General features: G+C 50.0%; 1 protein-coding gene across 21 annotated transcripts in view; it reads right to left on the reverse strand.

Moving 5' to 3' along the window:
- Positions 1 to 1,195: 1,195 nt before the first annotated feature.
- DTNB (dystrobrevin beta) overlaps positions 1,196 to 14,961 on the reverse strand; it is a 233,685-nt gene continuing 219,919 nt past the window's right edge. For 8 of the 21 annotated variants that reach the window (XM_081592758.1, XM_081592749.1, XM_081592744.1 and 5 more), the window contains 5 exons: positions 11,082 to 11,241; positions 10,199 to 10,288; positions 6,962 to 7,015; positions 3,311 to 3,345; positions 1,196 to 1,516 (listed from right to left, as the gene is read on the reverse strand). In XM_081592758.1, coding sequence (XP_081448884.1) covers positions 3,341 to 3,345; positions 6,962 to 7,015; positions 10,199 to 10,288; positions 11,082 to 11,241 — 309 coding nt within the window. In that variant the 3' untranslated portion in view covers positions 1,196 to 1,516; positions 3,311 to 3,340. Of the gene's footprint in view, positions 1,517 to 1,633; positions 1,875 to 3,310; positions 3,346 to 6,961; positions 7,016 to 8,415; positions 9,903 to 10,198; positions 10,289 to 11,081; positions 11,242 to 14,961 lie in introns of those variants that run through there. The other 13 variants (XM_081592752.1, XM_081592746.1, XM_081592761.1 and 10 more) reach the window with 8 other exon arrangements.

The raw sequence follows: 14,961 nt of genomic DNA on the forward strand, positions 1-14,961 counted from the left end.
TCAGGAGAGCTGCCTTGGCATCCCTGGGGCCTCAGCTCACTGCTGGTCACATTCTGGGCTCCGTAGTGCATGGGAGCTGCTGGGGGGCGGAGGCGGGCAGCCGAAGTCTCTCCCTAGGCACGGAGGTTTCTCCCGAGGCTCCCAGAGGAGTGCGTTTCTTTCACACCAGCTCTGGCTCCCGCTTTTCCTGCTGCTCTGGCACATCTGGAGTGTTCCCAGCTGCTCCTGCCCCTCATATCAGGTCTTATTACACTTAGCTGTTGGGCAAGGCGCTCCCACGTGAGCCTCGACCTCCTTCAGGAGTGGGAGTCATGGAGGGAGAAGGGGGTAGCGCCCCATCCCTGCTCCTTCACACCGACTGCTACCTCACGAGGCTCCCAGGTGACTCTGATCGCGGCCCTGGGTGAGCCCACGACGGGCTCGGCGCAGCCCTCCTCCTTCCGACAGCGGGCCAGGGTCTGCAGCGGGCGTGCGTGTTGGGGGTGAGGGGAGGCGAGAGTCGGCAGTGGGGCCTCTCGCTTCATTCCAGTCACTGCCCTTTATAAATATTTATAGCAGTTCTGCTACTAAAAATAACATCCTGGAGCCCAGAGAGGAGGAGGGGGTAAATAAATGAAAATCACCGGGAATCGGGATTGATCAGCCTGTGTGCGGGAGCGGGATGGCACCGGGAGAGGGAAGCTGCGCGAGCCAGGCCCCCGCCCCGGACGGCGCTCCCTCTGGCGGTCACCGGTCAGCGCGTCCCGCCCGGCCGCCCCGGCTCCGCGGCACCCGCTCGCCTGCTCTCCTGCAGCGGCCGGAGGAAGTGGAGAACGAGGAGGAGAAAGAGGACGAGGTGGAGAAAGAGGAAGAGGACTCGTCGGGGATGCAGGGGCTCGCTCTCTGCTCCCGCTTACTGCCCGGGCTGCAGCGCAGCGGCGTCGAATCGGGCGGAAGTGTAAGCAGCGAGAGAGAAAGGAAGGCTATTTTTAGCCCTGTGGCCAGGGTGTGAATGTCTGTAGAACCTAGCAGAGCCTGAAGCTGTCTTTGCACGACAGAGGGAAGAAATCCTGTTGGTTTTTAAAGGTCAAAGGTCGGGAGGAAACTCGCGCCCCATTCCGGGAAGCAGCCCTCGTGCTGGCGAGATGCCAGCAAGAACTCCATCAGCACACACAGACACAGACACAGACACACACAGACACACACACACACGAGATTCGTGCTGTTTCTTTTCTCTTTTCAACCTCCAGTAAATTCCCGTTGCAGAGATGAGACCATGCCCGGAGGAGAGTGATGAAGATGCTAGTTCATGCAGGACTGTGCGAGGGTGGGGTGGGGGGTGCGCCCGAGGCGGCACCAGCGGTCCCTCCCACTTCCCACGGGCCTGGGCTCCCCTCTCCCTGGCAGGTGGTAACGTCTGGCAGCCTGCAAGCCTGGTCCAGGTGTGCAGCGGAAAGTTGGACAGGAATGCGCCTCTGGGAGAACACCTCGCCTTCTTCGAGTAGGTCGGTGCCAGCTCGCTCCACGTCCTCTGTGCCTGTGCAGGACAGATGCACGGTGACTCCCAGGCACTGGTGCAGGGTCTCAAGGCAAAGGCGGCTAACATCTGCCGGGACTGGACAATGCGTGGGGATGGCTCTGTCGGGCCGCTTACCTTGTCAACTCAGGACACTTGAAGAGGGACAGGACTCACACCCCTCTTTTAGGGAAGCGGGTGTTCTCTTTCTGGGGGTATCTTGGGTCTTTGGAGTCCTTGCTTAGGTCACAGGGTCAGGAAATGTTTCCAGGAAAGAAAGAACTGTGTTTGCAGTGCAAGGCTTGGAACGTGGTGGTTTCATGGGGTGAAGAATTGTGACTGAAGGGAAGGGCAGAGGTTGGTGATGTGCTGAGAAGCCCTGGATGGAAGGGGAGAAAGCCTCAGCCTCACACATAAAGTAAGCAGAACTAAAGAGTCCACCTGAGTGTTTAGGCTTTTCCTTAACTTTCCGAAACTCTCCCTGCTTCGAGAGTTTCTCACAACAACCCCTCCCAGGGTCAGAGGACAGTACTAGTAGCAGAGGAGTCAGGGCTGGCACTAAGCTCCTGGGTAGTGGGCCTTAGTTTCCTCCTGTGTGCAAAGAGGGGTGGGCCAGCTGGTGGACACGCCTTTCCTCATCCCCCAGTTCCTGTGTGCCCTGGGGAGAGGGGCCCTGGCAGGCTCCCCAAGGGCAAGTCAGCTCCTGACTGCCTCATAGCTGCCGCAGCCACAGCCTGCTTCAGGAAGGGCCTTGCCCGCATGCGCAATGAGCTCAGGGACAAGTCTGCCCAGCCTGGGAGGCTCTGTGATTTCCAGGGCGGCCAGAGAATTTCCACAGCTCAGGCACTGCCTGTCTTCAGCTTGCATGATCCCTGAGCCGGGGGAGACTCAGAGAAAGCAGATCCCAGAGGGCAAGCAGGACAGAACCCAGGGCCTGGTGCAGATGGGGAAAAGCAGGGCTGTCAGGGGAAGGCCTGGAAGCTGCTCCAGGACAAGAACGCTCAGGAGGGCCTGGGAAAGGCCCTTTTCTGGACCGTGGGCTGCAGCCCTGGCTTTTCTGTCTGGAAGATCTCTAACCGAGGAAGATGGCCTAACTTTTAAACACATGAGGTGGGGGGAGGGGAGGGAAGCGAAGACTAAAAAAATAAAGAGGACTCTCAAGGCTGCACCAAAGGCATCTATCCTTGAAAGAACCCTTCTCTTGAACAGATTGGTTGTCCAAGTATTTTTGTTCCTTCCTTTTAGCTCTCAGTGCAGACCTAGAAGCCGCAATACCTTGGAACTGGAGCTAGATAAGGCCCTAAGATGGAAAAACGGGAAAGGCTAACTCTCAAGGCAATGGGCATTTGCCTGTGAGGAAATCTGAACTTTTATTAATTTTTTTTTTTTTTTTTTTTAAGGAAGGGAGAAGGTGCAGCTTGGCCGAGCACCATGGGAAACGACTTTATGGAGTTATCAGTGTGACCCTGTACTGGTGGTGGTTTGGACATCTGGAGAAAAGTGACAGAGGCTGCGGGGAAATCAGGAGCAAGGAGGAAGGAGAGGCAGCCTGGGGGAGTGACTTTTGCCACCTGCATCCCAACACAGGTGACACCTGCCTGAAGCCCAGGCTCAGAGAAGTGCTGGATGGGCCAGGGTCTGCAAATGGGGCCGAGCAGGTGTGCTAGTGTAGTTGCACAGAGAGGAGGTGTAGCGGGGCTTGTAAAGGAAACTTCAACTTGCATCTCGTGTGTCGGGGCAGCTCTGGCTTGGGAACTGTGATGGAGAGGGAGCCGGGAGGGGGCCGTGGCGGAGGGCAGGGAACACTGTACTCACCCGCGCTTCCTCTCTGGCCCGGCTCCTCTGCTAACCTGTGCAGCACAGATACAAACGACAGACGGAGGTCACAGTCGGGGTCTCCTTGCCACCTGGGGGTTCTCCTGGGGCCTCCCTGACCCATGGGCTCCTGGACTTGCTCTTTGTCTCCTCTTAGATCAACTTTTTCCAACCGGGTTTGAAAACAAGGGGGAAGTCACATGACCTACAACCAGCAACTATAACTGACCTAATGCAGCCATGGATACACATGCCTCTCAGGAGGAAGATAAATCATATGAAAATGGAAAGGAATCCACCTTAAACCTAGGGAGCAGTTACATCAGAGGGCACAGTCTGCGTGGTCCTGAAAGTGAACAAAGTAAAAATGGCTTAAACTTTGAAAAGAGCAGTATTTTCTTCCTGCAGACGCATCTGCCGGGGACTCTAAATCAGACTCCTGCTCACCCTGAAATCTTGAACCATCGCCTGGACTGTCAAAAGCCTGTATCTATTCTTACCAAGGACCACTGCTGTCAGTCTCCCAGACACGTACCAGCATTAAGCATGCAAACTGGATTTATAGCTCCCAATACCATGATGGCAGGTGCTGGGAGAGGTGATTCTGAAGGACACAGGGGCATAAAATGAGGCTGTGAAGTAGCAGAGATGAATTGAGGGCTCTGAAGTAACATGGGGAAGTTATGTTAGCCTATGTTTCATCTGTATGGTCTTGGTTACAAGGACTGACCACCCAAAGTGAGGGGAGGTCACTCCTACAGTGGAGCAGAATCGCTTCCCAGGATGCATCCGGACAGGGAGCCAGGGTGGGCAGGGAGAGGCCAGGGTGAATGTGCCTGGGAAGTCAGGCTTGGTCATGAGTTCTTCAAAAGTGTCCATTTGGCTCTCATGGTTTCCACTGAGCAGACTATGCCTCTGGGGTGCTGACCTGGTTGTGTTTATATTATGTCAGCATGATTTCCACCCTGATGAAGCCAATGCTTCTCTCTTTCTGGTTGATAGTTATTGCTCTTTAATGCCTAGGTGATAGTAGTTACTGCCACCTCAGTCTACAGTTTTAATAAAATCTCACGCCTGGATCATGGTGGAGAAACAGAAGTTTCATCCATAAAAACACTTGGTTTTAGAACTACATCTACATAACAGCCACATGTTAGCTACAGGGGCATATCCTGGGACCCATACAGTGTTGACAGCCAAATATCATTTTTAAACCCTACCCATCTCTCACCCCAACTCTTAACACTCTGCCCCCTGGGGATGACACCTAAAAAAGCCACAGAAATGGAAATTCAGGCATTCTCACAGCAAGATTTCACATAGACATACAAAGCAAGAGGGACAGAAAGAAGAGATGTTGACCGGGCAACACAGGTGCAAAGACAGTGGGTCCCCGAGGCCAGCAGGTACCAGACAAGGGAAACCATACCCAGTCCCTGTGTGAGACACAGCCTCTGTCCAGGCTTGAATCAGGCCTAAGGCTAGAGTCTGGGGGCAGGGCAAGGCGCAAGCGGGCAGGGCAAGGCGCAAGCGATCAGGGCAGTCTTCTGTGTGCTTTGGGGGAGCAAGGGAGACTGAGGAGAGGCCCTGGGAAAAACTATTGGGGAAGGGAGGGTATAAGGGGAGAGAGGCCAAAGAAGCAGCTGTTATGTCTTCAGCCAAGAACATTCCACATGAAAGCCGGGACCTGGCTGGATTGTGTGTGTGTGCATGCACGTGTTTGCAGGGTGTGTTTACATAAGCGTAAATCTATCTCTGTGTCTCTTCTTCTCTTCACCTCTTGCAGTACAGCCCTCCTGCCTCATTCCTAGCCCCTCATCTGCATGCAAAAGTCAGTTTTCTCTCCTTTTCTCTGTAGCATTTCTAGACGTTGCAAACACCACTGCCCTCTACTGCTGACCTTTTGATGGCTTTACGCCAAATACATCATTCTCATTAATTCATCATAGCTGTTGTCCACTTTCTCCCAGGCCTCGCTAAGACTCACTTGATGATTGCAGCACCTGGAGTATGTTTTCCTTCCCCCGTCTCATCCTTGGTGATTCCAGTGTCCTTGCTGACAAACTCCAAAGACCCCTCTCTCTCATCCACACGCGCCGCTATGGGCAAGCGCTCTGGACCTTCCCCTTCTGAGGTGCTCCCCTGTTCTCATCACAGCCTCCTTTTCTGTATCCACTTCTCTCCACTCTTCCTTAAGACTTCTTTCACTGCACTTGGTCTCACAGTCCGTTCAGACTAAAGATGGGCGCTGGCGTTAGAAACACCTGGGCTGAGTCCAGGCTCAGGTGATAACTACCTGGACACATTGTTTAACCGCCCTTAGCCTTGTCTTGGGAATCCTTTCCTCATGGGGCCATGGAATTAGACAGGAGGAGTGTGTTAAGTGCACAGCCTCCAACCTGAGCGAGCTGGGCCAGCTCCCTCTCATGCTCCACTTTCAGCATCCTCAGGGTGGCCACCTGCCTCTCTCTCTGACAAAGTGCTCTCCTGCACACCACCCTGTCTATTTCCTTATGTTTGTGAATCTACTGACATCCGACAACATGCTGGCCACTGTTCTAGGCACTGGGGATACAACCTGAACAAAACAGATGCAAGTCTCTGTCCTGGGGAGCTCACATCTTGAAGGAAGCCAGCAATAGATGTATTAAATACACATAAATAACAGCTGACTCTCAAATGTCCAAAAAGAATTGTATTATCTGTTTAGGATAATGTAGAAACATGAAGATTAAGAGCATGAAGTCTAGAGTTAGGAAAACTCAGTTCAAATCCAACCCTGACTACATGTGGTGCCAGTGGTAAAGAACCTGCCTGCTGATGGCAGGAGACCTAAGAGATGTGGGTTCAATCGCTAGGTCAGGAAGATCCCCTGGAGGAGGACATGGCAACCCACTCCAGTGTTCTTGCCTGGAGAGTCCATAGGGTCACAAAGAGTTGGACACGACTGAAGCGACTTGGCACACATACAAGCTGTTTGATCTAAATTTCTCTGAGCCTATTTACTCACTGGTAAAATGGGAGATATCATTATATTACATATCGCACCGAGTTGTTGAGGACTGAATGAGTTATACATGGAAATCATTTAGCACAGCTCTCTGAACATAACAAGTTATTGAGAAGGTTTTACATACAATAAAATGAGGAAGCCTTACTGTCCTGGGTTGATACCTTTTCTCTATTGCTTTTAATTCCTCTGAGAAGCCACAAAACCATTTGGCTATTCTGTGCACAATAATCTCTGCCTTTTAAGAAACCTTCCTGTATTTATAATCCTACACTTAAAGTTTGATGACTAACTTTTCCTGCCATTTCCTTTTACCTCCTATTTTGCGCATCTTAATTTTGCTCTCCTAACTCTATCCTAAATTGAGGCAAGGGGTCGTGTTTGGCATTTTACTCGTATCCACTTCCTGCATCCCATCCATCTTTCATAGTGTCAGGAAACCAGGAAGCTTTTTTGTTGACCCACTGACACGAACACCTCTAGGGAAAAACCTGGTGGCCAGTTGGGAAAGGCTGGGAGAAGGATCCGCAGGGGTCTGAAAGCTTTGGGGAAAGGTGGTGGCAGGAAGGAAGGAACAAAAGGGAGAGGGGGTTCGGGCTCTGGCCCCCATCAGACTAGGGGTCCTGTGGAGCTGCCTTTACCTCTGTCCTTCCCATTCTGCATCTTCTCTTCTTCTTCCTCTGCACCTTCCCCTGCTGTGAAAACAAGTCCAAGGAGGCCAGTGACCCTTCAGCCAGTAGGAGCATAGGCAGAGGGAGAAGGAAGGCGCTTAGCAGGCTAGGGATAAAACCCTAGCTAAAGGGTCATGGCTGCGGGCCTCCAAGGGTCACCCGGTCTGCGCCCTGCATACCACATGCCGCAGCATCAGGTCCCCATAAGCCCTGGGCTCAGAGGAGTAGTGCAGCCTGATGTCACCCCCACCCAGCTTCTGGCTCTGTTGTTAGTTTCTCTAAGGGATGACATCTACTAGGAATATGGTGAACACCTTGCACTCAGGTTCAAGAAAAGCACCATAAAAAGGTACAGCAGGGAGTAACTAGATTAACACTGGCTTCCATTTAAAAAAAAAAAAACTAGAGGTTTTAACAGACAACAAACTTAAAATGACCAAACAGTGCCAAGTGGCAATGTGGAAAAAAAGTTAATGCCATCTGAGGCTGCTTTCCCAAGAGACTGACCGGGGAGGTGGTGGCTCACTGTTCTGGGGAGGGGGAGGGGGTCGCTGGGGGAAGACCCCTTGTGATCTGGAGATGTGCTCAGTCCCAGGAACTCACTTTGAAGTGGGGCCTTGAAACACTTGGCCACACCCTGGTGTGGACATGCGGGATGGTCAAGGGAAACCTATGTCATGTGAGGAATGACTGAGGGGACGGTGAACAGCTGCCTAAAGAGGAGAGGCCATGGGAGAACCACGTTGTCTGCCTTCAAATACTAGAAAGGCTAACGTGAGAGTAAGGACTGAGCTCTCTCTGGCAGCTTCTGGGGGGGGATGTAATGAGAATAAATTCATTATAGAAAGGCAGATTTTGGCTCTCTGATAAGCAACAATTGCCCAAGGAGGAGAGCCGGTCATGAATGAGCTCACTGGATATATTCAAACAGAGGACTTTTACACCGGGCAGCAAGCTGGATTAAGCAGCTTCTGAGATCCTTTCAACTCTAAGAGTCCATTACTCGTGCAAAGATTTCAAAAAAGATGAGGAAAGTAAGCTATGGATATAAACAGTATGTCCATGATACACATAAAGATAATCTGAGCAACTAATCTCGTCCTCATGAGAACCTCGACAGTGACAGTAAAAACGTGCTGGTGTTGGGCAAGGCTCCTCCACTCACTGAGAACCTGGCAGCCTTGCACGTAAAGGAGTTTGCTTCTGTGTCTGATAGAGATACTGTGCCAGATGTGGACCCAGTCCACGTCTACCACGGACTTCAGGGCGTTGGAGAATGAAGCATCCATGAAAGAGGTCTTGGTGGTATTGCAGATTTGACCCCTTGTCCTGCATGGGGATGAGGGCAGTGCAGTGGTAAGAGCATCAGCTTCACGTTCACACCTAAGCTCTAGGACCAGCTTGGCCCCTTCGAGCTGGGTAACTTTAGGCAAATCTCTTTATTGATAATCACTCATTGCACTTCTAAAGTAAGGGGAGTGGGGGACTTCCCTGGAGTCCAGTGGTTAAGACTCCGTGCTTCCAATGCAGGGGGTGCGGGTTTGATCCCTGCTCAGGGAACTAAGATTCCACATTACAAAATTAAAGTAAGGGGAGGGGACAATGTGATCTCTGAGGTACCTTCCAAATACATTACATAGCTCTGTTAAAACCATCCTTTCTTACCAGGAGAGATGACTGAGTATTCCCATACACTTACTTTTTTATGAAGCTGTGTGGTCTCTATGTGCTTTGTGTTTAATGATGTCCAGTTACCCCTCAAACTCATGTGATGAGCTCATGAACCACGTATTTTGCACAAACCTTAATAAGCAGCCATGAGGCACAACTGTGGTTAATTTCCATGGCCTGAAATCCCCTAAGAAATTCCCTCCAAAAGTGGGATTTCTGGCATCGGTGGGGAGCTATATAAGGGAAGGGACTTTCTGACCATCCATGAGGTCATCTCAAAGGCAGTCTCCTCTTCTGTTTATGTGTGTGTGTGGAGGGGGAAAGTGCTTATAAAAGGGATGGAGCAATGGTACCAGAATGGAAACAGTGTTACTATCATGCTCCCTCAACAGGAGAACTGACACCTTATCAACTGTACTGGAAAAACCAACCTTATTCTCTTCTAAACAAAAACAGCAGGTCTGAGAGCGAAGCCATTGGGCAGACCTCAGCCTGTCTCATGACAACTCTAAAAGTGTATAGTTTAGCCCACCAAGGTCTGAAGGACTACTCAAGGTTTGCCTTCCCTAAGTGCATGGATGGATGATTTCAATGTATTATGTTTAAGTAAGTACGTGTGTCTGAATAGTCCATGGAAAAACTGCTTTGTATCTTTATTCAACAACCTTGTTAAGCTATTTCAAGGTATCCAAAAGCACGATATTAGGTGAAAGGAAACAAAAGAGGGCCACCTGTATGAGTGACCCACAGCACTTAGGAAGGAAACCTGTTTGTTTAATATATAATATGGGAATCTGACCACCATAAAAAAAAAATTAGTAAAATATCTGGCGGCTTCAAAACTGATGCAATCATGGGGATTCTTGCAGACGTGATGATATGGGAATGGCCTATGTTTTTTTCGCCCCCTCTTGGGTTTCATGTAGGGGGAAATATGCCATGAGGTAAGGGTCTCGGGAAAATCATGGGAAATAGCTGCGAGACAGACAGACTGAGAAAGAAGTCATAGATAAGACTGAACATGTGGAGTGAAGGAAGCACCAGACTCAGGTCATGAACTTCCAGGGAAACCAGAGCCTCGTCACGGACAAAAAGAGAGAATAGGGTTTCAAAACCAAATCAAATAGGAGAAGCAGAAAGGCAGCGGGAAGAAGTCCAGAAGCCTTTGTGGCTGATTCGGTTCCCCGTCGTCCAGGAAAGCTCCGAGCGAGACAGCCGAGCAGGGCTAGGGAGAGGGCAGCTGCGGAGGAAGTACAGGTGGAAGGCACAGTAAGTGAGGAAGGGGCCTGACGGAGCCAAATTCCTTTAAAGTCAGAACTGTGTCTGCTCCACAAGGCGTGCTCTTAAGAGAAACTTTAAGTGTGTGACCACATGTGGGAGACAGGCTCACAGGGGAAGGCATCCAGAGAGTTCCTGGAAAGCAAGGAGGCTGCGTGGTGAAATAAGGAAGGTGCTTTACCACGCGGGGGGTGGGTGGCAAGGAAGGCAGGGCCAAGGAGGGAAGGCGGGAGGCTGGGTGGGAGCTCTGGGCGTCACCTGAGTGGAGCTCCTTCACCAGGGATGACATGGTGTTGGTGATGGAGTCGGCAGCCACCAGCAGGTCATTGCGGAGGTTTCTCCTCGTACCTGAGGAGAGGCAGAGCAGACGGCGATGCCTGGTGGGTAGGTGGGTGGTGGTGATGGGGGTGGGGGAGACAGAGCTGAGCAGATGCCTCAGTCGGCCAGCCCTAGGACTTAGTGTGGACTCCTAAGGGAAGATGGGCCGAACAGCTCCGCCTGCTCCCTGGCACTGGTGCCCAAGGCCGTGGTTCTCCTCCCTCTTTTGTGAAGGCAAGACCCTGTCACCTCCACGCTTCTCAGCCACAATCAAAGAGGTGGACTGCAAAACAAACCCTTAGGCAAGATTTACTCTCAGCTCCATCTCCCTGCTCTCATCTCTGCCCTGAGACAAGACAAGACTTCCTGAGCAGCCTCGTCTTCCACCCACTACAGAACATGGCATGCCATTAACTCCACGGACAAGGTGCCTTCAGCAAGGTCGGATTCAGAGTTCTAGTCTCCTTCTCCTGCTTGCTCTGAACACTTTGCAGGCCGAGCACTCGACTTTAGGAATGATTCCACCCAACTCCTCTGGAGGAGGCAAAGCCCAAAGGACAAGGCACTTCCCACAACCCTCTGCAAAAAGAGCACAGAAACCCAGGAGGCCTGGACCTCGCACACATACAAGCCTGCAGACCTCCCACTGCAGACCAGCCCATCGAATGAGAAGGAGCCAGCACGAGACTTGTTTTCACTGTACATGAAAATATGATCACTGAAAGCTAAGCACACAAAAGAAAACGGGGAGAACCGCAGCAGGAGTCGTGTCCACGTTTCCAAACCCCTTCAGCACTTCATTTTCCTCTGCTCCAGAACTCACCTTGGGCAAAGGCCTCCTGCATGTCCCCGCCGACTCCGCTCAGCGGGTCCTGCGGGCAGTGGGTGGGGGTGGAGCCGGCGGAGGTGGAGCGCACAGGCATGGGCATGGGGCGGCCGCCTCCGTGAGTGGGCGATGTATGCGGTGATCCTGTGGCCTGAGCCTGGGAGAATCAAAGAGAAAAAGCCTGTCATCTCCTGCACCTTACCTCTTTGAGGAAGGGGCAAATGCTTTTTCTCAGTCAACCTAGGGCTTCAGTTCAGTGGTGCAACGCACTGCATGATCAGATTTGAAAGAAAAGAGTCAGGCTGCCTCCAGGACTAGAGAGAGGAAGAAAAGGAGCGGGGAAACAAAAAGGGAGAAGGGGAGAGAACAAGAGGGAGGAGAAGAGGGAGAGAACACTGAAGAATAAACTAAAAGCGGAGGCAAAGTGGAGGCGTACTTAGGGAGGGAGGGTAGAAGGGCCTTCCAGGTGGACAGATGGAGCGGGGTAGCTGGTGGAGGATTTGGGAGGGGCTGGGGTCACAGCTGGGAAATAATATGCAAACATCTTTCGTTTCTGTTTGCAAACACATTCATGTGCATCATCTCATTTGAGCCTGATAACGACTTGAGTAGTATCCATTTTAGAGAAGAAAGACAAGGATGAAGAGAATAAGAGCTCTGTGTCAGGGCTGCACAGCTTGTCAGCGGGAGATGCTGGAACAAGCCCTTCTACTCCCAGGGCAATGACATGCGCTTTGCACCTCTGCAGCTGCTGGGCTGCGGGGAACGTGCCTGATGAGTTCGTGGGTCAGGAGCCCAGCCGCAGGCAGTTCCCAGGAGCCGAGTCATCTGGCCTGTCAGGCTGCCCTCGTCAAGCATACAGTGCGGTCTTCTGTGAGCCATTCCATGGGGACTGGGTGAGAATGGACACACGTTTACTGGGAAACCGAGCCTTCCGTGGGAAGGCTCTGGTGCAGTTTTGGAGAAAGCTTGGAGCCATGGGATAAAACTTAAAAACTCCAGTTAAAGGGAGTCCGCTGAGATTTGGGCTCTGCGGCTCTTTAGAGGAAGGGCAACTGAGGGTGGCATAAAGACTAGGGTTTTCTTTGGAAGCCAGACTGGGAAAATATAAGTCAAAGTGTGCAAATAAGTTCAAAGGAAGATAATTATCTTTGGGCAGCTGGCTCAGAAACCCCACATACAGATAGAATCAGCTGCCCCGAACAGGCTGACAGGCGGCCTCAGCTCAGCTTCACCCAATGTGAGCGATGGACTGAGCGGAAGTGGTCTGTTTTCCATCATTATCGCTCTGATTCGTGTCTGTGTATTTTAATCTGAGAAACTTGAAAAATACAAGGTAAGCTTAAAAGTACAATGTAACAGACCATTCAAATTGATATCTAATATTGTGTGAAATTTGTTCTAACACTGCAGATAAATCTGAAGACCCCTTGACTACTAATTCTTTCCAGTCTCTTCTTCTCTTCCCTTCAGAGGCAGCCATTATCATAGATTTTGTGTGAAACTTTTTACCTATGTGTATATATGTTGTTATGAATAATATATGACGTTTCATGCCTTTAAATTTTGCATGAATGGGTATCATACTGCACATATCATTTGGCAATCTGCTTTTATCATCTAGCATGCTTTAAAAAAATTTATTGAAGCATAGTTGATTTACAATGTTGTGTTTAACTTCTGCTAAAAAGTAGAGACATTACTTTGTCAACAAAGGTTCGTCTAGTCAAGGCTATGGTTTTTCCAGTAGTCACATATGGATGTGAGAGTTGGTATATAAAGAAAGCTGAGCGCCGAAGAATTGATGCTTTTGAACTGTGGTGTTGGAGAAGACTCTTGAGAGTCCCTTGGACTGCAAGGAGATCCAACCAGTCCATCCTAAAGGAGATCAGTCCTGGGTGTTCATTGGAAGGACTGATGTTGAAGCCGAAACTACAATACTTTGGCCACCTGATGTGAAGAGCTGACTCATTTGAAAAGACCCTGATGCTGGGAAAGATTGAGGGCAGGAGGAGAAGGGGAAGACAGAGGATGAGATGGCTGGATGGCATCGCCAACTCGATGGACATGGGTTTGTGTGGACTTAGGGAGCTGGTGATGGACAGGGAGGCCTGGCGTGCTGTGGTTCATGGGGTCGCAAAGAGTCGGACACGACTGAGCAACTGAACTGAACTGAATATGTCAATAAAGCTGAAATAAATACAGAATAAACTATAAAAAAGGACTTGTGTCTAGAACATATAAAGAACCCTTGTAACTGAATAAGAAGACAGACAACCCAATTACAAAACAGGCAAAGACTTGAATATACATTTTATGGAGTAAGATATAAAATGAGCTAAAAATTACATGAGAAATGTTCAATATGAGTACTCATTAGGGAAATGAAAACCAAAATCACAAAGAGATTCCACTTATCCCACTGAAATAGCTACAATCAAAAAGACTAACAAGGATATGGGGAAATGGAAACCCTCGTACATTGCTGATGGAATCGTAAAATGGTACAACCACTTAGGAAGACAGTTTGGCAGTTTCTTAAAATGTTAAATGCAAACTTACCATAAGACCTAGCAATTTCACTCCTGAGTATGTACCCAAGAGAAATAAAGACATATGCTCATCTAAAACTTGTGCACACATGTTCATTAGCAACAGTTTAATAGGCCAAAAGTGGAAATAATGCCAAAGTCCACTGACTGGCAAATGACTTAACAAAATGAGCCTTATTCACATAATGGAATACTACAAAAATCTTTTTTTGATGTCTTTACCACCGTTTAACTTTTATAATAATCTTCCATTGACAATTCAAATGTTCTATCTTGTGAAATATTCTATTTTTGTCCGTGGCTATAAAACATTTATCATTGTTCTTTCAGGGTATATATCTTTTCTTTCCAACTAGTTTATAAACACCTTAGGAGTCCTGTTTTGGCTAGATTACATTATCACTTACTAATCACTGCATTTTGGGAAACAATCACCTTTCACCCTATAACTATTATCAGCCTCTGCCTTTTTGGCCATTTTTATGGGAGAGGGAGCATATGTGTGTGTGCTCAGTCACTAAGTCATGTCTGACCCTTTGCAACCCCATGGGCTGTAGCCCACCAGGTTCCTCTGTCCATGGGATTCTCCAGGCAAGAATACTGGGGTGTGTTGCCATGCCCTCTTCCAGGGGATCTTCCCAACCCAGGGATCAAACCTGCATCTCCTGCGTTGGTAGGTGGGTTCTTTACCACTGAACCACCAGGGAAGCCAGGGGGCAAACAATAGAGCATAAAACTCAACCTAGTTTGAAGGTACTTATGAGCACCAGACCTAGCAGTTTCAGTCTCAATCCAAACAAGATAAGGAAACTGGGGAAAAGATGAGAGAATGTGCAGAGAAGGCAGTAAAGTCTGATGCAGAGGCATGGCTTTGTAGGCAAGTCTAAGCTGGCACAGTGGAGGATGTAGGAGATCACAGAAGTGGTGGATCCTGGCAATGCCTGGGCCTTTCCTGGGCCTTCCCAGGGTGGAAGGAAACAGAATGAAAGTTGCTTCCTGGGTTGCCTGAGCAGCCTCAAGGAAGGATCCCATGCAGTCAACAGGCTGATACTTTGAGAAGCCATGAGCCCAAAGCTGTCTCTCAGTCACAGAGGAGTCAGAGCATCAGTGAGGTCAGGTGTGGAGCCTGGATGCTGGGGGAGTCTCTGAACTCAGATGCCTTAGCCACAGAATGGGGGCTGCTGCCTGCAAGAACCTGGTCCGGCCACAAGCAAAGGACACGATGGCCCCAGCAACATATCACCTCGGAGCTGTGGACACTCCTCCACTGATGCTACAGCATCCTGTATAAGTCTCCAGGATGGAGCACTCATTTTGGGTGCAGG

Source organism: Giraffa tippelskirchi, chromosome 4 (assembly GCF_054371585.1).
Source record: "Giraffa tippelskirchi isolate mGirTip1 chromosome 4, T2T-mGirTip1v1.2.pri, whole genome shotgun sequence".
NCBI lineage: Eukaryota > Metazoa > Chordata > Mammalia > Artiodactyla > Giraffidae > Giraffa > Giraffa tippelskirchi.